At 35.3% G+C, this 21,486-nt stretch overlaps 3 protein-coding genes across 10 annotated transcripts in view; 1 reads left to right on the top strand and 2 right to left on the bottom strand.

Annotated features, from left to right (window-relative positions):
- Nucleotides 1-21,486, top strand: part of LOC126916525 (monocarboxylate transporter 10-like) — a 335,858-nt gene that overhangs the window by 68,854 nt on the left and 245,518 nt on the right. The window lies entirely within an intron of this gene.
- On the bottom strand, nucleotides 1,777-12,162 carry LOC126916997 (nose resistant to fluoxetine protein 6-like). Its single transcript, XM_050723382.1, has 14 exons — nucleotides 12,022-12,162; nucleotides 10,565-10,793; nucleotides 9,831-10,075; nucleotides 9,413-9,606; nucleotides 9,184-9,290; nucleotides 8,821-9,063; nucleotides 8,517-8,724; nucleotides 8,272-8,437; nucleotides 8,109-8,188; nucleotides 7,949-8,044; nucleotides 7,746-7,875; nucleotides 7,496-7,670; nucleotides 7,221-7,363; nucleotides 1,777-2,022 (listed from the first exon to the last, which is right to left on the bottom strand). The coding sequence occupies exons 1-14, from the start codon at nucleotides 12,145-12,147 to the stop codon at nucleotides 1,777-1,779; spliced, it is 2,388 nt and encodes a 795-aa protein (XP_050579339.1). The 5' UTR covers nucleotides 12,148-12,162.
- LOC126916532 (nose resistant to fluoxetine protein 6-like) lies at nucleotides 14,203-20,284 on the bottom strand. Its single transcript, XM_050722431.1, has 14 exons — nucleotides 20,157-20,284; nucleotides 18,096-19,944; nucleotides 17,360-17,604; nucleotides 16,958-17,151; nucleotides 16,729-16,835; nucleotides 16,366-16,608; nucleotides 16,062-16,269; nucleotides 15,817-15,982; nucleotides 15,654-15,733; nucleotides 15,494-15,589; nucleotides 15,291-15,420; nucleotides 15,041-15,215; nucleotides 14,766-14,908; nucleotides 14,203-14,687 (listed from the first exon to the last, which is right to left on the bottom strand). Exons 2-14 carry the CDS (start codon nucleotides 18,316-18,318, stop codon nucleotides 14,538-14,540), a joined length of 2,160 nt encoding a protein of 719 aa, XP_050578388.1. The 5' UTR covers nucleotides 18,319-19,944; nucleotides 20,157-20,284; the 3' UTR covers nucleotides 14,203-14,537.

The raw sequence follows: 21,486 nt of genomic DNA on the forward strand, positions 1-21,486 counted from the left end.
CACTAACAAAGAATTTTTTACCTCTGAGAAAGTATTACATTATAAGCATACAAGCTTCGCTTCCTTTTAGTTTTAATCGTAAAGGATGATCCCCTTTAATAAAATTTCTTGTTCTATTTGTGCAGTAATTTTTACAATGCGGAAATATTAAAAATATTTCTATGTTTGTATACACTTGCACGCGACGAACGTAGTTGAAACTGTATGGGCTGTTCCCTTTTTATCGCTAGAATTCTGTTTCTCAAATCTAATACTGCAAGCTAATACTTAGATAGAGTTCGCGTGAACGTTGATTCGACGATATGTGATTTCAATAAAAATATTCTTTGTTAAGAGCATTTAATTTAGTTGTTGAATTGAACACATTAAGAGTCGATGGTGCTTTGATACAATACCTGATTTCAAATTATTTCCAATCAATTTATGTTATTGTATCGTGCTTTTTAACACTACGGTTATACAAGCAGAGACAAAACACTCAATTAATATCTTTTTCGTCGCTGTTCTTTCTTCTAATTTAGATTCTAATCGGTTGGCAACTAAGTGATTGCGGATTTTGTTCTTAGGCGGTAATGACAAAATCCGCAATCATTTAGTTGCCAGCCCAATATAATTTTACACGGCTCGTGGTATCAAATATTCTTTGCATTCTGCAAATCTTTATTTTGTCTCCGATTTGTGCAATTTTTTTCTGGTGAAATATTTATTATTTTGATACGGCTTTTGTTCCTTTGTAAGACAATATACATAAAAGTTCTTCAATGACATCGTATCTACGCTAGTTCTAAATTGAATTAGAAGTGGACTAGCGATAAACCCCAGCTACAGCAAAGAGATGTATCTTCAAGATTCGACAATTATACAATATTAGTTATATTTGTAAATACCATGTTCACTTAGTTTGCCACGTTATTATTTATATCTTTATTTAAACTACTAGTTCATATTATAAAATAATAAACAATTCGCACGTAAATCGGTCAACTGAGAGGAATGCTGCAAAATCCACCTCTTATTTTCTAACATTACACGTTCCTATCTCGAAACATCCATCCATTGGCAAATATTTCCAATATTTCCTGGAACACAATCACAGTCATCGCAAAACGATTCTATATTCCATTCGATCACTGACTGGCATTTCGCATGGAAGAGGCAAGAAAACCAGCAGACATTCATCGTTATTACCATGATTGTTGACGCGTGATAATTTACACGGCATCGAAACGAAGATTTTAATTAGAAAGTGAACGAGAGCGAATAAATAATATAACGTCGTTGAACAACGAGGCTCTGGTTATCGATTGACATCGGGAATATCGATGCTCCTGTTTACGTGCCCCTTTCGTTGCTACGTCATTAAAATAATGTCTGATAGCTGAGAGAAGGTTTAAGAAAAAAAAAAAAAAAAAGAAATATAAAAGAAAATATAATTCTAAAATGATGGGATCAAATTTCTGATGATGGGATCAATAGAAGAATGTACTATTTGTCAAAGCAAGCAAAAATATTAATAAATATGTGGATTTAAATATCACCAGTTTTGGAGTTATAACAGGTTCTTATGAATAAAGTTTTACTTTTTTGAGAGTGTTATATATGTAGACTGCGATTGCTTACGAGTATATGGGAAATTTTAATACGGAAGGATGTATAACACCCATATAATATGCAATAATGTAAGAGTAGGATATGTTAAGTGAACAAGCAACTATTTTAAATATGGAAAAATGAATGAAAGAAATAATAAATTCATTTCTACGCTGATGGAAATAATTAACGTAATAAATAGTAATAATAATATGCAAGAATGTCCGGAAGCTCGAAAGTATTTGTAGTATTCGCCATAGTATTTAAAGAACGAGACGAATTTCTATTTTTACGTTTGCACAGATTTGAAGGTAAAGAGACAGGAATTGGTTCATACGGTAACATAGCTAATTTTCTTCGACAATTTGTATTTGAATTGTCACCAATCCTTTGCAGAACTCTTTCTTCTAAGTGAATACTATAATTATCGATCTTTAATGTAAACATAAATATATTACACATTACAATATATTCTATAAATTAGAATTAGAGCTATGACAAAATTAAACATAACAAAACAAAAATATCTTGCCATTTCAATAAAAATAAACAACTGTACCATGGAAAACATTCGCATACTTTTACTAATTGAAAAAGCAAACAGTCTGATATCAGTGTCTGATGAACAACAGAATTGGTTTATTAGAAAGCATTGCAATCGATTATCCCGAACACGATCCGTAGATGTACGAGATGGAAAAAGAGAGAAGGAAAGAGAACGCGTGCAAATCGACGGATCTATCTCGATTTTAATTAAAATGGATTCACGCTGCAATCAACCGTTTATTTATTAATTAACATCGTCGATGTTTTGGTGGTTGCGCGGTATACCGTCAGGGATCGATCGTGATTTCCAGGAGGCGAAAATGATTGAAAATTATGCGCGGTCGTGGTAACAAATTGAAATTGTGAAAAACGGAAACGATTAACCTGCGAAGATCGGAAAAAATCGGTGACCTGAACGTCGCTCAAAATACAACCTCGATACAATTTCCAGCTATTTCGTCGATAAAAAATATGGATTATATTGGATGGGTTCTCAGAAAGTAAAAGTTGACGATATTTGAAATTTTTAATATTATTGTCCGGTAGTTTGAAGGTATTTTCTGATCGCAGTTTGCATATTTCCACCGATTTGAATCAGAATATTAATCATATATAGAAAATAAAACTTGACGATATTTGACATTTTTTATACCATTCTACAATACGAATTTGAAACAGTTATAGTTCGTAAGATCGATGTTAATCACATACGTATCTAGTTATATGGCAATAAGTATAGAATGTTTATGTATTTATGTAAAATTTGAAGGTGAAAAAATGCATATGTACCTAAAGATATTCAAACTATTTTTGTACTATTTTCCATGTTTTGGAGTAAATTAATATAAATCGAAACAAAGATATCAACCTATAAACAAATCAGAATTGTAATTTATATTATTTTCTATGCAAAAATATATTACTACGATGTCGAATATCGCACTAGACTATCGTGCAACCTCTTTTCAGACACAATATCCAATATTTCTTAGAAAGATCGCAATACATTCATACAATGTATCATGTATTCATACAATCGTCTCGTCTTCTCTTCATAGTGCTCACGCTTGTATATAAAAAATTTCGGATTTGCTAGTTTATACTTTTCTGCGTGTTCTGTTCTTCTGAAGAAGAAAAGGAGTGGAAGGAAGAGAATGGAGAGAGGAAAGTTCGAGGATGTCGATACAAGAGTCATTCGCACGCAGACGGCGATGACTTGGGGACAGGCAAGAGTCTCGACAAAGTAATTCCCATTGTACGCGAGCAAATACACGGGGAAGGCCACTTAACATCGCCACTTTTCAGCGACCCTTTCATCGCGCATTCTATCAGAAAACCGGCGCCGGATATACTCGTACGATATCCACCCTGACGCTTCCTGTTTCCGTTGGTTTTCCTCCCTTTTTCCGAACTTCCTAGGTTAGAACGCTCCAAGTAACTTTATTCAAGCTATTTCACGCTTTACGACGCGTTACGAATCAGATACTGCTTTTTTAAAAATTCCGACTGGTAGCAAGTTTTATGGATTTATTTGGTTCGTTTTTTTTTTTTTCTAACTACGTGTATCTCGTTTTCTACGTGGTTCTATCTATTTCCATGTAATTTACGATTTTACGAAGTTTACAGAATAATTTAATACGACAAATTTTTCTATATTTCTAATTCGATAAGTATAAAATATCTACTTCTTTTTTTTGTATTCTGATATATTTCTATAGCGCGATATAATGACGTGTAAGTTATTCTATTTCTCGCTGCGATTCGTTGGTTCGAGTTGAGTCTGAAGCAGAGCCAAGGGTAGACGCAAAATTTTGCAACAAATTGCTCGTTGATTATGGAAATTGCTTTCCTAGCCGGCCACCACTACGCTTTCGCACGAGTTTATGTTGATAGAAGACGGAGAATCAATATTTTGCCACGCGTTGCTTTAACCTCTGAGAAATCTCGATTTTAAGGTAAACTAACAAACATTTTGGCTACGCGATGAGGAACGTGGAAGTATTTTCTGAAGTTTACTTTTGGTCAGCGAGTGAAATGGTAAAAAGATGTTTCTCATAAATGCGTTATACATTAAGGAAAATTTGCATGCCAGATAAATTAAGATTTTAACTTTTATTAGTCATTTTTCTTGTAATTATAATTAATCTAAATTTAAAAAAAAAAAATAGAAACGATACGATATAAAATAAAAAGATCATTTTGTCAAATATAGATTTATAAAATGTGCCAATAATTTCTTCACGCGGATATATGCAAGAATTTATCATAATTCGTTCTTTTTTTCATATTTAATTAGAAACCGTAAATTTTCTCGTACGTATCTTTTATTATTTTATTACTCTTCGGACCCTTAACTACGTATCCGTATTCCGACTAAAAAAATATTAAAAATTTCTTCATTTTCTTCTTGCTTCGTTCCTTTCTTGTCATATATTTGTTTGCGTGAATAATTTTATCACTCACTCTAACTTAATAATATAATTTTCAAACTGGAATAGTACTTTTCAACTGTTAATTTCCTCTAAGATCAATTTGATCCATCGGAAGCAAAATTTTAAAAGGAAATGGAATTAATATAGATATCCAAGTTGGAAGTGAATTCGTCTTGTCGACAATTTGATCAAAGATGCACGTGCTTGCCCAGGAATGTTGCAGCAGAATTATGCACAATATATAGTTGGAAGTTGAAATATACAGTCGTGTCGGATTCACATATCATTTCCTGTCACGTTTATCTGGTTGAGAGTGTATTCTCGAGTTGACAAATTAACAGAAGCAGGATCACGGTGAGAAGTTATTCGATGATTCGACGAGTTAAGCAAAGTTTCGTTTCGCTTGAGACGCTTCGTTTTCCTGTTCAGAGTTACGAACGTATTTGACTGTCACGTTAAATGTCAAGACACGTAGTTCGTACCTTGGTATTCTCTCTCGATATCTCGTGAAATTTTGAAATAGATGCTTTTACGGTTAAGTGTAAAGGATTTTACAAGTTTCGCGTATACGCGTTGCTATTCGAGGAAATTTCAAGGTATTGAAAGTTTTTGAAATGGAAAATTGTAAGTCTAAATTTTGGAAGATGCAAGTCTTTAGATTTCTTAATTCTCGATATTTCAAATCATCCAAATCTGCACATTTTTAAATTTCCGAATTTCCAAAATTGCTAGTACTCGAAGTTCTATTACTTTCAAATCTTCGCAATTCTAGATGTCAACTCTTCAAATCCCAAAAATATCAATTTTCGTTACAAATGTCAAATCCGACGTATGTTAAATTTATTTCTATTTTCCTGACTCTGATAGAAAAAATTCTTCTTCAGGCAAACCTTCTTTCGTTTTGATTTTTCACCGATTATATGTGTCTCGAACTTTTAATTTCTCGTAATAGTCTTCGTCCTATGTAGCTCATCAGCTTCGATAGCTGAATCAATTTGGTCGGTTAGGAAGTTGCAAAGACTCGCAAAACTTGGGACGTCACGTCGTGCGAGCAATTGGGACGTGATGCATGCCGATAAGCGTATTATCGAATTAATTCGACGTGGTCAACTTTCTTGTCGATGGTTTCGTTTTCTAATTTCTTCCAGTTTCGAAACGAAGCACGTGTCTCTGTGAAATTTCCCGCGATAATTTCCTGAATAATTTACCAAAGCTCTAATCCTTTCTCCGTCTCTTTTTATTACAACGAATTAAATTGATTCTTGATCTTGCTATTTAATTATCGAATTTTCATTAAACGGGAGAAACGTAAAAGGAAAGAGCATAATAAAGCAAAGAGAAAATAAATTATAGAGGATTCTATATCATATTTCCATACTGCTCACCTTTTTCCCAATTCTACATTCCAATTTAATTTAACTTGCTTGAATCGTTGGAAATATAAATTTGAGGTGCAACCTGTAAAATAACAATATGCTTACTTCGTCTTCTATTCCTACATGATATTGCACAATGCTATTGTACCGCATGCGTGCAATAAAAAAACGAAACTCAAAGGGTGGATACTCCTCGTTCGGGTTCTGGTATATCATATCGTTCTTTTGTTCTTCCTCCGAGATAAGCAGTGCATCTAGTTGCAAACTAGACGATCTCGTAATTAATAATTATTCCCGTTGACAAATCTCTCAGATGGAGACGCCATATTTCCTCAAATAGTACATGGCATTTAAAACTCATATATGTTGTACAATACAATGTAAGATAAAGATCACATTCTGCGTTTTATGTAGTATCCGGACAACAAAATATTATGCTAGAGCGATGCTTTGAGGTCACTAATCGAAATTGAGGGTTGCTTCTTACGGAAATAAACTGCGAAGAGTTTCGATTAGACACCTGTTGATCCGTGACGTTTTTGAAATTTGGTATTTTTAACTACTGTCGTATTGCTTAGTCTGTGTTCCATACTAATGGCCTGCATACTTTATTGTAGACCAAATTTAATACACCGAGGCAGAATTCCATCGTATACTTTATATCATATTCTATATTTATATTATCATCCATTTATATAGATACGATTTTACAAATTTTTATAGGTTGCCGGGTACTGCATACTTTCAGTGATCCATATTTATTTGTACATGAGCACCTTTCCGTCTTCCAAATCACTTTCTTATGTACAATATCCTCATTAATAAAGAAGAACGTGGAAAACTTTTGCGCAAGTGATTCTCTTAACTAATTCTTCTTCCATGGTATTTTAATAAACTAAACTACATTATGAATAACGAACCATGAAATGATATTATACAATCAACTTCATTATGTTTAGAGATCACTGTCATAAAGATATATGATATTTTTCAATATTTCAGCACTTGAAATGCAAACTTCCTGTCATAAGTTTCCTAATTGGACGACTCAGACTAAGTTATTGCTACCAACTTCATCCGTTCTTCATCGTGCACTAATATACAATCGCAGAAGTGATATAAACGGCATTTCTATTGTTGCGGATAACAGAATGGAAGCACTGAAACTACAAACAATCATTGTAACGGTGTAAATGCCCTGAAAAGCAGAAACGTAATTTCATGACACTAATATTGCATTGAAATTGTCCGAACGAAATAATTTCATTATACTTACAACCGTGGCAATATTAAAGGAGAAAACATAATAACTTAAAGAGTAAGCCAAAAGTATAATAACAGGGTTAAGGAGATAAGCACCATATGTTAATTTGCCCAAAACGACGAAAATATCTAGCGATAAGATTTTGTTTACGATACCTGCAAACGTAACAAGTATACTTGGATGTAGTTTGCAAAACATTAACTATTTCGCATTTGACAAAAAGTATTTTTACAGTAAGAAGAATGACATTATCGCATTAATCAGTGATTTGAAGAATATCGACTTACCACCATGATTCGTAGTGCATGCAATTACGAGCCAGGCAATGCCTAATGCCCAGCCTGTTCTACTGAGGGCCAAATAAAGAACGGATAAACCTAAGGATATGTTCTTGTTCGTGAGTCCGAAGAGAATCGAACAATTACATAAAATTGCCAAGGACCAACCAACGATTAAGCCTTTCTGAAACATAAATTCAATCACATTATTGAAACATGCAGAGAAATATAAGTCTAACGAACAAATAGTATACATTACTTTTGACAAATGCAATTTGTAATTCCATTTTGTAAGAAGGTGACATGTGGCCATTCCTATGATATATGGTGATATTCTACACCATGGTCGTATATACAAGTATGTCATCGTCTTATATTGTTCGTCCATTCTAGGAAAATAAATATAAGTATATTCACAAATTTCTTGTGTTATAAAGAATGTTAAACATTTTGCATGCTTACGTAGGCTGGTAATTAAGAGTGTATCCCGTATAAACTAGTGATCCTATCGATGAAAGTAGCGTAACAATGCCTATACCCACGGCAATATTGTAATGCCTGAAACAACCGATTTATAGCCCGGGTAAAACTAAGGAATTAAAGAACGAAATTACAAACTCACGTGATCGATAAAGTTAGAAGAAAACTGCCAAATATGAAGAACTGCATATCATTGGGCAAGTACCAACTCCATGTGAGACACTGCAAACAGTATTTCTCTTCGAAACGAATTCTTTTGTAGTAACGCGAACAATGCAATAAATTATGTGAGGAAGGATACGTACTAGCTCATCCCACCTATAGAAGTTGTTGATGTAAAGTATGTTAGTCCACCAATATTTGGAACACTTTGTATGTGGATGCTCAAAGGTAAGAAGTAATGAGACATGATCGTCCCAGGTAAAATTCAATATCGTTATCAACATAACAACGAAATATGCAGGTGTAAGCCTTCAAAATTAATGTATTTCTTCTATTATCATCGAAATCTCACCGATAGAACTAATTAAGCATTAATGCTACACTTTACCTTATATATCGTTTGACAATCTTTTGAAAAAATTCGGTCATCCTTTTTGCTATAGTCGGGATTCCGTGATATTTTTGTCGTTTCTTCAGAAATGTATATGACAACAGAAAACCACTCATAAAGAAAAATGCATCCACCGATAATGTGAAGTTGCTTATGATTTGTGAGAGTATATTGTCGTCCATTGTATATACAAGCCATGTGTTACCTGTATACATGAATGACTGCATTAATAAAATACATGGTATATCAGAAATCGGTTCTCAGTAGGAAAATTAAAACATCGTTAAAATTCGTTTCTTACTCATAACATGAAATCCGAAGAATAATAAATGCCCCAGAATAATCCATACCATTGTTAACGTTTTCAAACCGTAAAATAAGCGTAGTTTATCTTCACTCTTTTCCCGCTTAAATATTTCCTTCACATTGGTAAGAAATGAAAAGCACAGAAGATGTTGATCTATACGATTCTGCTTCTCCGATTCGGGGGGTGCCGGCTTTTCGTTGTCGGTTTCCTGTTTCTCTTCCCTAACGTTCTCCAGTTCTATTCAAAGTTAACCATACGTTACATAGATTCCCATGAAATAAACTCCAGGGGATAAAAATCAGTAAGATTGGTAACGCGAGCGTAGTTTCGTGATAAGTAATTGTTAATTCGAAGTACCAATAGATGTAAGCCTTCCTCTTTCTTTATTTAAACGCTTTCGATGGACTAAAACGTCGTATAATGTGGCCGCAATTACGGTAGCACACAACGATAGCAAAACTCCTCTGTAATCAGAATTTTGAAGTTCCTAGGTGGTATTTTATGAGATGCAGATCTCGACGTATGTAATACATATTTGGCTAGACAAAAATTCGAGTCTTCGATTACGAGTTTGAAGTTTACGTACATGATGGAAATCATTTTCGCAGAGAGTAGCCATTGATGATCATCCACCAAATCGGAGACTTCGATCAACTTGAAGTGTATACTAAAAAGTTTTCCAATGAAAAGTGTCTCATTACGAAATACTTTATCAAGCATAGTGGCAACATCGCCTATGCTGCAGGCCGCCGGTAAGCAAAGTCCAAGCGTGACCAAATCCTAAAATGGGCGCAGTATTTCAAATTTCTGATCGTCCGTCGTAACCGTAAAAATTTCATGAAATATATTAATGTTAATGATATTATATTTCAATATTATTTTCATGCGATAAGTTCTTAATTGACTGCATAAACTGGCTACGTACTAATTGTGATTCGCATTGCAACTTGAATCGTTAGAGATATACATTCGAAATACAAAAACTAAAATACCCATTTGCTTACTTCGTCTTCCACTTCTAGATGATATTGCACAGTGCTATTGTGCCGCGCACGTGCAATAAAAAAACGAAACTCAAAAGGTGAAAACTCTTCATTCGGGTCCCGGTATATCGAATTGTTCTTTCGTATTTTCTCCGATAGAAATGCCGTCCGATTTTCAGAGAAATGCATGCAACTTTGTTGGTCCCCTAACCAATGATTATTCCCGGTGACAAATCCCCCGGATGGTGCACCACTGGTATCCAACGCTTAAAACACATGATATCTCATTTCAAACAGCTCGTGATGCAATTAACGATAAGGATCTGAGGTGGTGGAAAAATTAAGCGCACCGTTTGAAACTAACAGCATCAGCTGACGAGGGAAGCAGTGATGACGACGATCGCAGCTTTTACAACGCAACGCGTTCAGAAAGTTTCAAGGTTGGGAGTTGGTTCGATGTAAAATTACGCATCTTACACAATCGCGACGTAACGTGATGGTATAGTGATTAGAAGAATCCTCGCGGTTGCACAGGAGTTGTTTCTATTGTTTTTGATTCGCATTTTCCGCGGTATAAGCGTGTTCATCGAGAACATGCCACGAAATACAATCTCAAACACGGTGTACATCTTTTTGAATCACGGTCGGTTAAACGTATTTCGTTCAGTTTGCCTCCTTCTTTCCTTTCGCTGTAATTGACTGGCGGTAGCTACGCGAAACCGAATTCGGCTATATATCTTAAAAGTTCTATTAACCTCTTAGAGCCCAAAGTATCTGGTTATCCACCGCATTTCGAAATTCATCTATCTGGGTCCGACATCTGCTGGAATTTAGAAGATCAGCATTTTCCAAAACCGCGTACACTGGGTGTACCTGTCTCATGGTCACTGGGTCTAGCGTGGTAGCTTGGGCCGACACGTAAATCGTTGTTAATGATAAAAGGGATAACCATATCCACGACGAAATTTTTCCATACTGCATGCTCTGGAATATGATTTGCATTCGGATTATTGAAATTATCAATTGATAAAAATGGTCAACCATAATGATGACCATTATTCTCTCTTATATGATGAAGTACATTATTGCACTATCGATACTATGGTCGATCAAGAGTATGACTACTATAATATGAATGAAATGCTCAGTTCATCTATTGGGTAACAACATTTTCTAAGATGATCTCGCAAGACTAGCCTTATCCAGCAAGGAACGCTCAATTTATGACGTAGGACGCCGAAAATGGTTTCGAATATTTCATCTTATTGATTATTGCTCAGTTATGGAACCCCAATTTAATTATTCTAGTAGCGCGGCTGCGATCCGTACGTGGTTGACTGAAAACTTCAATTATCCACATGCCGATACTCTGTTTAGCAAATTTATAATTTTTTTCGGTTTTTCTCGGTCGGTATTTGATAATAGTAGATTTTTGTGACGTAGTACCGAACCTGCTAAGTTTTTCTTCCTAGAACTATCGAAATCCCCGAAATGCACCAATTTTAATAAACACTTTGCGGATGTTTTATGCTTTTATAATAGCAGATACCTCATTACAGGAGTAGAATGATATGTATTGTTGTTAATATTATAAACATTTAAATATGTGTGAACCAAGGCGAGAAGGACAGTAAAATGGGGCCATTTCCCACGTACATTTTTTAATTCATTTAGTAAACTAAAACTCTAACAGAAAATGTAACGATGGAGCGCGATACTGCAGACGTTTGTGCTAAGAGTTTCGTCAAAAGAAACTTGCAAATCGTGTTCTGTTTACAATTTGGCGCAGGAAAACTTTGGCGCAATACGCTGTGAGGATGATGTATACAACAATATCGACAGACGACTGCTATGCGCGTTCTGGCGATCAATCGTTGAACCATTGTATCAAGCGTTAAACAAAGCAATTCCTCGCAATGAGTACCACCGGCGTTATAAGTTGGAAAGTTTATTTTCTTAATTGGAAGAAGATATGATTTTCTAGTTTTTCTTGACGATTTTCTCAGCAAAAATATCTGTTTTCTTCGAATAAGCAGATATGAGACAGCTTCTTTACTCCACGTCTGGTGGAGAAGATGGTATCATAAAAAAGAGCTTCAGTGAGATTCTATTCTCTGAAGGTGAACTGTTCTTACGCCAAGTCTGATGGAGAAGTTAAGGATTCGAAGTCACGAACAATACTGAACTAACCGTTTCTAATGCCGATACTAACCCTCCGATCGACGTTTCCGTGTGAATGACTACACGAGACTGTCGAAACTACTTCCGCGGCATTCGCGTTGACTGGTTTTATACCGAACGCAAAAAATCCCCAATTAGCATTTGATGTGTAAATCATTTCTCAATGTTCTGAGTCAGAATCCCAATACTAAGTCCGATCGAACCGTTATACTCCACTAATTTGAAAAATTACAGGATTCGGAAATCTCCTATTTAAACTACGATGTGCATAGAAATTTAAAAATATTCCTACGAATGTTGAATGGAATGGTTTTGGCTGTTACAGTTCTCTGAATGTTTTGTTTTTTTGGACGGAACAAGTTATTTCTGCCCAATTATTCTCGGAATGTTGGCTAATGCGCCATCACATTCTTCCACAAGTGAACTTTTAGGAATTGATAGTGATACTTTAACGCATAATTATTTAAGGTATGCAGTCAGTAATGCAGACGGTAATTGAATCTTTTAAGAGACGTTACAGGAAAAATTTATTGGTTCGTATTATTATCTATTAATTGCTGACGACAATGGTATGGGAGTTTTACGATTTTATGAATGATTTAGTTTAAAAGATTGTATTCCTTTGTTGTGCAAAACGTGAAAAATCGTACCAACTACACTTAAACGCTCTGAGAATATGTCATGTAACCATATAAATGACAATGCGAGCCAAATTAGTTTTATGTACTCTTTTTGCAGACAATATTGACATGAATGAAGACATGCAGATGGGATGGATTGGAATAAAATGAGCGATAGAACAAAACGAGACAGATGGAATACATTCATTTATTTTGGAAGGAATCATTTCGTTGTATCTAAAACGGATTGTGTTATTTTCTATATTTCGTGTAGTTTTGCTTCTTCTGGAATCAATTGTCTGAAAACAGCTTATAAAAACTTGTTTATTTCGCAGTTAGTTTGGATAATTGACGTTCTAAAACTCCTGTATTCCAGATAGTTATCCGTGACATTTATTTCCTTTCACGCCATATCATTTATTATCTTTTCGACGGTTGACCCCATGTCTCGTCAAGTAGAACGTACTCGCCTGTTACGAATGACACCCTATTTCGTCAAATAGTATACAGCGTTTAAAACTTATTATTTTAACTAATTAAAACTTATTAAATTATATAATGTGTTGTACAATACAATGTAAAATAAAATTCAAATTCTGTGTTTTATGTAGAATCCAGATAACAAAATATTATGCTAGAACGACGCTTTGAGGTTGTTAACCGAAATTGAGGATTGCTTCTTACGGAAATAAGCTGCGAAGAGTTTCGATTAGACACCTGTTGATCCGTGACGTTTTTGAAATTTGGTATCTTGACCTACTGTTGTATTGCTCAGTCTGTATTCCATGCTAACGTCTTGCATACTTTATGGTAGACCAAATGTAATACACCGAGGCAGAATTTCTTAGTATACTTTATATCATATTCTATATTTATATTATTATCCATTTATATAGATACGTTTTTAGACATATCTATAGTTGAACCTACAATATCCAGACCCTCCTAGCAATAATGACGTTATGAAGCCATTGAATACTTATTCTATCGCTTAAGAAATTAACAGTTTACTGCAATGATCAGCGACTTGTGACTCTTCCCTCTTCTCCCTTTTCCTCATTTCTTATTCGGTCATGAATTTTTCGAGTCGCTGAGGAACCCAGGTACCAGTAGCAGTGGTCTCACCACTCGTAGTAGGGGAATGACCAGTGACATTAAATCAACCATCATCGCGAATTCGAAAATATTTAATTAAACAATCAGTCATGTCTCATCCAAAATGTCATCGGACGTTTTTTCGAATAAGTCTGCGCTTACGATCACATCAAACACTTAATTTATATACCATCCGTTTAAATTCAGTCTGACAGTTATTCTGCTGATAAATAATCTTTGTCAGCCTCTCTTCCTTGCAGCAAATAATCTTTGCAGCTACATGACTTTCGAGCTCGGCGTCTCGAATACTCTATGTGCATTTGAATTCTGAATAATGGATTAGGTTTCGATCATTTTTTGCTTGCCTTATGGTCTTGTGACGTGAACTTGCAACATTGTCCACGCGTTGTTTATCATGTTCTCCAAGGCTTTTGTTTTTTAACCTGCAAGGCAAACGACAGTGTTAGGAAAGAAAAGCATCTGTGAGAAGGTCGCTGTGTACGCGCACGGCAAAAACTTTTTCCTCTTTCAGTGATCTATATTTGTTTGCATATGAGCTTCTTTTCGTCTTCCAAGTCACTTTCTTATGTACAATATCCTCATTAATAAAGAAGAACGTTGAAAACTTTTGCGCAAGTGATTCTCTTAACTAATCCTTCTTCCTTGGTATTTTTTTAAATTAAGCAACATTATGAATAGCGAACCATGAAATGATATTATACAATCAATTTCATTATGTTTAGAGATCACTGTCATAAAGATATATGATATTTTTCAATATTTCAGCACTTGAAATGCAAACTTCCTGTCATAAGTTTACTAATTGGACGACTCAGATTAATTTATTGCTACAAGCTTCTTTCGTTCTTCTTCGTGCACTAATATACAATCGCAGAAGTGATATAAACGGCATTTCTATTGTTGCGGATAACAGAATGGAAGCACTGAAACTACAAACAATCATTGTAACGGAGTAAATGCCCTGAAAAGCAGAAACGTTATTTCATGACACTAATATTACATCGAAATTGTCCGAACGAAATAATTTCATTATACTTACAAACGTGGCCATATTAATGGAGAAAACGTAGTAATTTAAAGAGTAAGCCAAAAGTATAATAACAGGGTTAAGGAGATAAGCACCATATGTTAATTTGCCCAAAACGACGAAAATATCTAGCGATAAGATTTTGTTCACTATACCTGCAAACGTAACAAATATACTTGGATGTAGTTTGCAAAACATTAACTATTTCGCATTACACAAAAAGTATTTTTACAGTAAGAAGAATGACATTATCGCATTAATCAGTGATTTGAAGAATATCGACTTACCGCCATGATTCGTAGTGCATGCAACTACGAGCCAGGCAATGCCGAATGCCCAGCCTGTTCTACTGAGGGCCAAATAAAGAACGGATAAACCTAAGGATATGTTCTTGTTCGTGAGTCCGAAGAGAATCGAACAATTACATAAAATTGCCAAGGACCAACCAACGATTAAGCCTTTCTGAAACATAAATTCAATCACATTATTGAAACATGCAGAGAAATATAAGTCTAACGAACAAATAGTATACATTACTTTTGACAAATGCAATTTGTAATTCCATTTTGTAAGAAGGTGACATGTGGCCATTCCTATGATATATGGTGATATTCTACACCATGGTCGTATATACAAGTATGTCATCGTCTTATATTGTTCGTCCATTCTAGGAAAATAAATATAAGTATATTCACAAATTTCTTGTGTTATAAAGAATGTTAAACATTTTGCATGCTTACGTAGGCTGGTAATTAAGAGTGTATCCCGTATAAACTAGTGATCCTATCGATGAAAGTAGCGTAACAATGCCTATACCCACGGCAATATTGTAATGCCTGAAACAACCGATTTATAGCCCGGGTAAAACTAAGGAATTAAAGAACGAAATTACAAACTCACGTGATCGATAAAGTTAGAAGAAAACTGCCAAATATGAAGAACTGCATATCATTGGGCAAGTACCAACTCCATGTGAGACACTGCAAACAGTATTTCTCTTCGAAACGAATTCTTTTGTAGTAACGCGAACAATGCAATAAATTATGTGAGGAAGGATACGTACTAGCTCATCCCACCTATAGAAGTTGTTGATGTAAAGTATGTTAGTCCACCAATATTTGGAACACTTTGTATGTGGATGCTCAAAGGTAAGAAGTAATGAGACATGATCGTCCCAGGTAAAATTCAATATCGTTATCAACATAACAACGAAATATGCAGGTGTAAGCCTTCAAAATTAATGTATTTCTTCTATTATCATCGAAATCTCACCGATAGAACTAATTAAGCATTAATGCTACACTTTACCTTATATATCGTTTGACAATCTTTTGAAAAAATTCGGTCATCCTTTTTGCTATAGTCGGGATTCCGTGATATTTTTGTCGTTTCTTCAGAAATGTATATGACAACAGAAAACCACTCATAAAGAAAAATGCATCCACCGATAATGTGAAGTTGCTTATGATTTGTGAGAGTATATTGTCGTCCATTGTATATACAAGCCATGTGTTACCTGTATACATGAATGACTGCATTAATAAAATACATGGTATATCAGAAATCGGTTCTCAGTAGGAAAATTAAAACATCGTTAAAATTCGTTTCTTACTCATAACATGAAATCCGAAGAATAATAAATGCCCCAGAATAATCCATACCATTGTTAACGTTTTCAAACCGTAAAATAAGCGTAGTTTATCTTCACTCTTTTCCCGCTTAAATATTTCCTTCACATTGGTAAGAAATGAAAAGCACAGAAGATGTTGATCTATACGATTCTGCTTCTCCGATTCGGGGGGTGCCGGCTTTTCGTTGACGGTTTCCTGTTTCTCTTCCCTAACGTTCTCCAGTTCTATTCAAAGTTAACCATACGTTACATAGATTCCCATGAAATAAACTCCAGGGGATAAAAATCAGTAAGATTGGTAACGCGAGCGTAGTTTCGTGATAAGTAATTGTTAATTCGAAGTACCAATAGATGTAAGCCTTCCTCTTTCTTTATTTAAACGCTTTCGATGGACTAAAACGTCGTATAATGTGGCCGCAATTACGGTAGCACACAACGATAGCAAAACTCCTCTGTAATCAGAATTTTGAAGTTCCTAGGTGGTATTTTATGAGATGCAGATCTCGACGTATGTAATACATATTTGGCTAGACAAAAATTCGAGTCTTCGATTACGAGTTTGAAGTTTACGTACATGATGGAAATCATTTTCGCAGAGAGTAGCCATTGATGATCATCCACCAAATCGGAGACTTCGATCAACTTGAAGTGTATACTAAAAAGTTTTCCAATGAAAAGTGTCTCATTACGAAATACTTTATCAAGCATAGTGGCAACATCGCCTATGCTGCAGGCCGCCGGTAAGCAAAGTCCAAGCGTGACCAAATCCTAAAATGGGCGCAGTTTTTAAAATTTATGATTGTCCGTCGTGTTCGTAAAAATTTCATGAAATATTATAATGTTAATGATATCATATATCGATATTATTTTAATGGGATAAATTCTTAATTGACTGCATAAACTTAAATCGCATTGCAACTTGAATCGTTAGAGATATACATTCGAAATACAAAAACTAAAATATCCATTTGCTTACTTCGTCTTCTACTTCTACATGATATTGCACAGTGCTATTGTGCCGCGCACGTGCAATAAAAAAACGAAACTCGAAAAGTGAATACTCTTCATTCGGGTTCCGGTATATCGAATTGTTCTTTCGTATTTTCTCCGATAGAAATGCCGTCCGATTTTCAGAGAAAAGTTTGCAACCTTCTTGGTCTCCTAACCAATGATTATTCCCAATGACAAAACCTCCGGATGGTACGCCACTGGTATCCAACGCTTAAAACACACATGATACCTCATTAGAATCAGCTTGTGATGCAATTAGCGATAAGGATCTGAAGCGGTGGAAAAATTAAGCGCATTTTTTGAAACCAACAGCATCAGCTGACGAGGGAAACAGTGATGACGACGATCGCAGCTTTTACAACGCAACGCGCTCAGAAAGTTTCAAGGTTGGGAGTTGGTTCGATGTAAAATTACGCATCTTACACAATCGCGACGTAACGTGATGGTATAGTGATTAGAAGAATCCTCGCGGTTGCACAGGAGTTGTTTCTATTGTTTTTGATTCGTATTTTCCGCGGTATAAGCGTGTTCATCGAGAACATGCCACGAAATACAATCTCAAACACGGTGTACATCTTTTTGAATCACGGTCGGTTAAACGTATTTCGTTCAGTTTGCCTCCTTCTTTCCTTTCGCTGTAATTGACTGGCGGTAGCTACGCGAAACCGAATTCGGCTATATATCTTAAAAGTTCTATTAACCTCTTAGAGCCCAAAGTATCTGGTTATCCACCGCATTTCGAAATTCATCTATCTGGGTCCGACATCTGCTGGAATTTAGAAGATCAGCATTTTCCAAAACCGCGTACACTGGAAGTACCTGCCTCATGGTCACTGGGTCTAGCGTGGTCGCTTGTATTGACACGTAAAAGCTTGTTAATGATAAAAGGGATAACCATATCCACGAAATTCTTCCGCACTTCATACTTTGAAATGAGATTTACACTTGGATTATTAGAATTGACTATTGAGGAATATCGGCAGCCACGCGGATGTATTTTGTTCTCTTGTTCGCAATAATGTACGTTGCTGCTCTTACTATGTTCGATCGAAAATGCGACTGCGTTGAACGGAGCTCGAATGGCGAATGGAGCTCGAGAGACTCAACGGTTTCCGATAAGATTGAAGCGCGACAATGCGTAGTCGCTACAGGACACACCATTTATGATGTAAAATATCACAATTATTTTATTTGCATTAGTTTTTTATGTTATTTCCTCTGATCCAATTTTGTAATCCGGTATTAGTTATTTGAATCGTTTGCCTGCGATTTTCGTTTCTTTTTACCTTATATTTTATTTTCCAAGTGAGTTTTTCAGAATTGTCAGCCAACTAGATTCGGCCGAAATAATTACTAATATGTTTGCGATTGAGGGTTTTGACGCGGAAGCCTGAGCTAGCTTCTTTCTTGGAATTTCCGTAATTTTAGTGCTCACTGCTGCTATTATAATGCGAGTGTATTTATATATATCGCTTTAAAATGCTCATTTCTTTTATGAAGCCGCTGTAACTGAAATCTATCAATCTATTACTTTATCTCGCGCCATAAGTTTTTATGGGCCGCGGTCAAGAAGTTACAGATTAGTTTTCTAACTCAGATACCGTCTTTGTATATGTCGCGTTGTATTCGAACAAAAAGAAAAAGATTATAATTATAATAAATTCAATTAATTAATGATCTACGCATTCTTTGACCAACTCTGTGGAGCATTAACCGAGCTATTAAATTATATTACAAAATTATTTCAATTCCGATAGCCTGACTATTCATTTCCAAGTGAACAGTATGTTGAAAACCGTTAAATATGATAACATTATAGCAATTAAAAGTAAGTTTATGAAATAACATGAATATACGTCAATGATAACCAGAATCGGGAATAAATATTTCTCGACTTTAAGTCAGCAGTTGCACAATGTATAAAGATAATTCTACATTAAATTGACTTTCTTTTTCTATGGGATTCTATCACTGAAGTGCAAATTTTTATAAAATAGACGCAGTATACCTTCCTCCGCGATTTGTCTAATCAATATTTCGCCTGCTCATTGTCCAAAAGAAAGTAACGATTGTCCCGTTCGAAAACGTGGAAAACTTCGTAAGCAATTTTATGACGCCATTTTCCGTGGGAAAGTTCCTTTTAGCAATGATGACAACGTTTTTAATTTTCCATGTCTACCGTATTCTCAATATCCAAGCGTATTGCAAGCATATGGCTACTTCCAAATGTCAGCACATGAAAGTAATGAAAATCCTCTGTAATCAAAATTGTTAAGATTCTAGTCGATTTTTCATCGGACGCAGATCGCGATATATAGCGTGTATGCCAATTGGTGACGAGAATTCGAACTTTCAATAACGAGCCTGGAATTTCGTAGCGAGAAATCATTGTTGATCGTCCGTCATATTGGAGACTTTGATGAGCCTCGAGTCTGTATAAAAAAGTTTTCCGACGAAAAGAGATTCATTATGAAATTCTCCATCCATCATAGTGACGACTTCACGTTTGATATTGAATGCAAATAAGCAAACTCCAAGCGTCATCAAATCCTGAAAAGAAGCACAATGCCTCAAATCTCTGATAGCTCGTTACAATCGTAAAAGGTCATACATAAATGTCATGATTCGTTTTAATGAAGTACATCGTTAATTTGCTATATAAATCATATTGATGATTACATATTGATTGCAAGTAGCATTGCGACTCGAATCGTTGGATATATGGATTCCAGATGCAAACAATGAAATATCCATGTACCTACTTCGTCTTATGATTTTATGCGTACACGGTATTGTGCCGCATATGTCCAATAAAAAGTCGAAACTCAAAAGGCGGATGTTCCTTGTTCGGGTTCCGGTATATCGAATTGTTCTTTCATACTTTTTGTCACAGAAATGGCGTGCGATTTTTGGAGCAAGTCAGATGATCTTCTATAAAATAATTGTGCTCGTTGACAAATTCCCTGGGTAGCACGCCGCTAGTGTCCAACGTTTGAAAAACACATGATTCTGTAATGGTAGCAACTGATCAGCAGAAGGATACACTTGGGCGACAAGGGTCATCATTTCTGTGGAGCCCATGCTTCTGTTTCAACGGTTGATTCGATGAAAAATTATGTATGTGACACAATCGTGACGTAACGCGACGTAATTGCCTTCAAGAAAACTGACGCGGTTGCACAAGAATTATTTTCATGTTTTTTGAGTTTAACCGACTGCATAATTTGCTGAATGGTGATAGATTATGCGTATTTCGATTGATTTGCCTTCTTCTTTCCACAATCGTCATCTACTTTCAGTAACTTCGTCGAGCGAAGTTTGTCAAGATATCTTAAAACCCTTTGAGTGCTGAATACTCGCGGCCTATACCATCCGTACGGATGGCGCGCTGACGATTGCTATGGACGGAGTACTTTTTCGTTAGGCCGAACTCTGTTGATTGACTATTCAAAGGGCAAATCGTAATAAGTTATAGTAATTCTTTTGCACGAGATTAAATGATTCAAGAGCGTTATTTTTTAGTATTAATTATTTATTATAAACATTGAAATTTACAATAAACTAGAAAACAATAAACTAGGAAACTAAATTTAGTAAATATAACACAAGTTAATAATTCAGTTGTGTGTGAATAATTTCAAAACAATTATCGATACATAATCCGACATCGCATTTTCTGCATTCTCTAATTTTTCACACAAACAACATATTTCCTTCTTGATAATTAGATGCGACTGTCCGCGAAACAGGTAGACAACTGTTATAACGAGGCATTATTGGCGTTTGTTTACTGCCGTTACTAAGCAATGCATTTATATTTATCTCACACAAACGTAATAGTAATACTTCTGCATAGATGTTTGGAAAAATTGACAAACCCATACATGCGTCCTTAGTCCATGCCGGGCACTTACAGAAAACGAATATATGTGTCTTTAGTCAACAACGATAGCTTTCGCCAGACGCGCATATGCGTCCACAGCATTCAAAGGGTTAAACGTTCCATTTATCTCTTAGTCCAAAGTATCTGATTATTCATAGTATTACGAAATTTAACTATCTCTGTTCGACATCAACTCGAATTTAGAAGAA

This window comes from Bombus affinis, chromosome 5 (assembly GCF_024516045.1).
Source record: "Bombus affinis isolate iyBomAffi1 chromosome 5, iyBomAffi1.2, whole genome shotgun sequence".
Classification (NCBI taxonomy): Eukaryota; Metazoa; Arthropoda; class Insecta; order Hymenoptera; family Apidae; genus Bombus; species Bombus affinis.

Excerpts from the sequence above, each read along its gene's own strand:
- LOC126916997 (XM_050723382.1), bottom strand. The coding sequence starts at position 12,147 with ATGATTTACACATCAAATGCTAATTGGGGATTTTTTGCGTTCGGTATA. Across the intron at positions 8,189-8,271 it reads TCTATAGGTGGGATGAGCTA|TGTCTCACATGGAGTTGGTA; the intron begins GTACGTATCCTT and ends TACTGTTTGCAG. Across the intron at positions 2,023-7,220 it reads CCTTTAATATTGCCACGGTT|ATCGATAATTATAGTATTCA; the intron begins GTAAGTATAATG and ends TTTACATTAAAG.
- LOC126916532 (XM_050722431.1), bottom strand. The coding sequence starts at position 18,318 with ATGAAGTGCGGAAGAATTTCGTGGATATGGTTATCCCTTTTATCATTA. Across the intron at positions 17,152-17,359 it reads ATGTAGAAGTAGAAGACGAA|GATTTGGTCACGCTTGGACT; the intron begins GTAAGCAAATGG and ends CGCCCATTTTAG. Across the intron at positions 15,590-15,653 it reads CTTCTAACTTTATCGATCAC|GCATTACAATATTGCCGTGG; the intron begins GTGAGTTTGTAA and ends CGGTTGTTTCAG.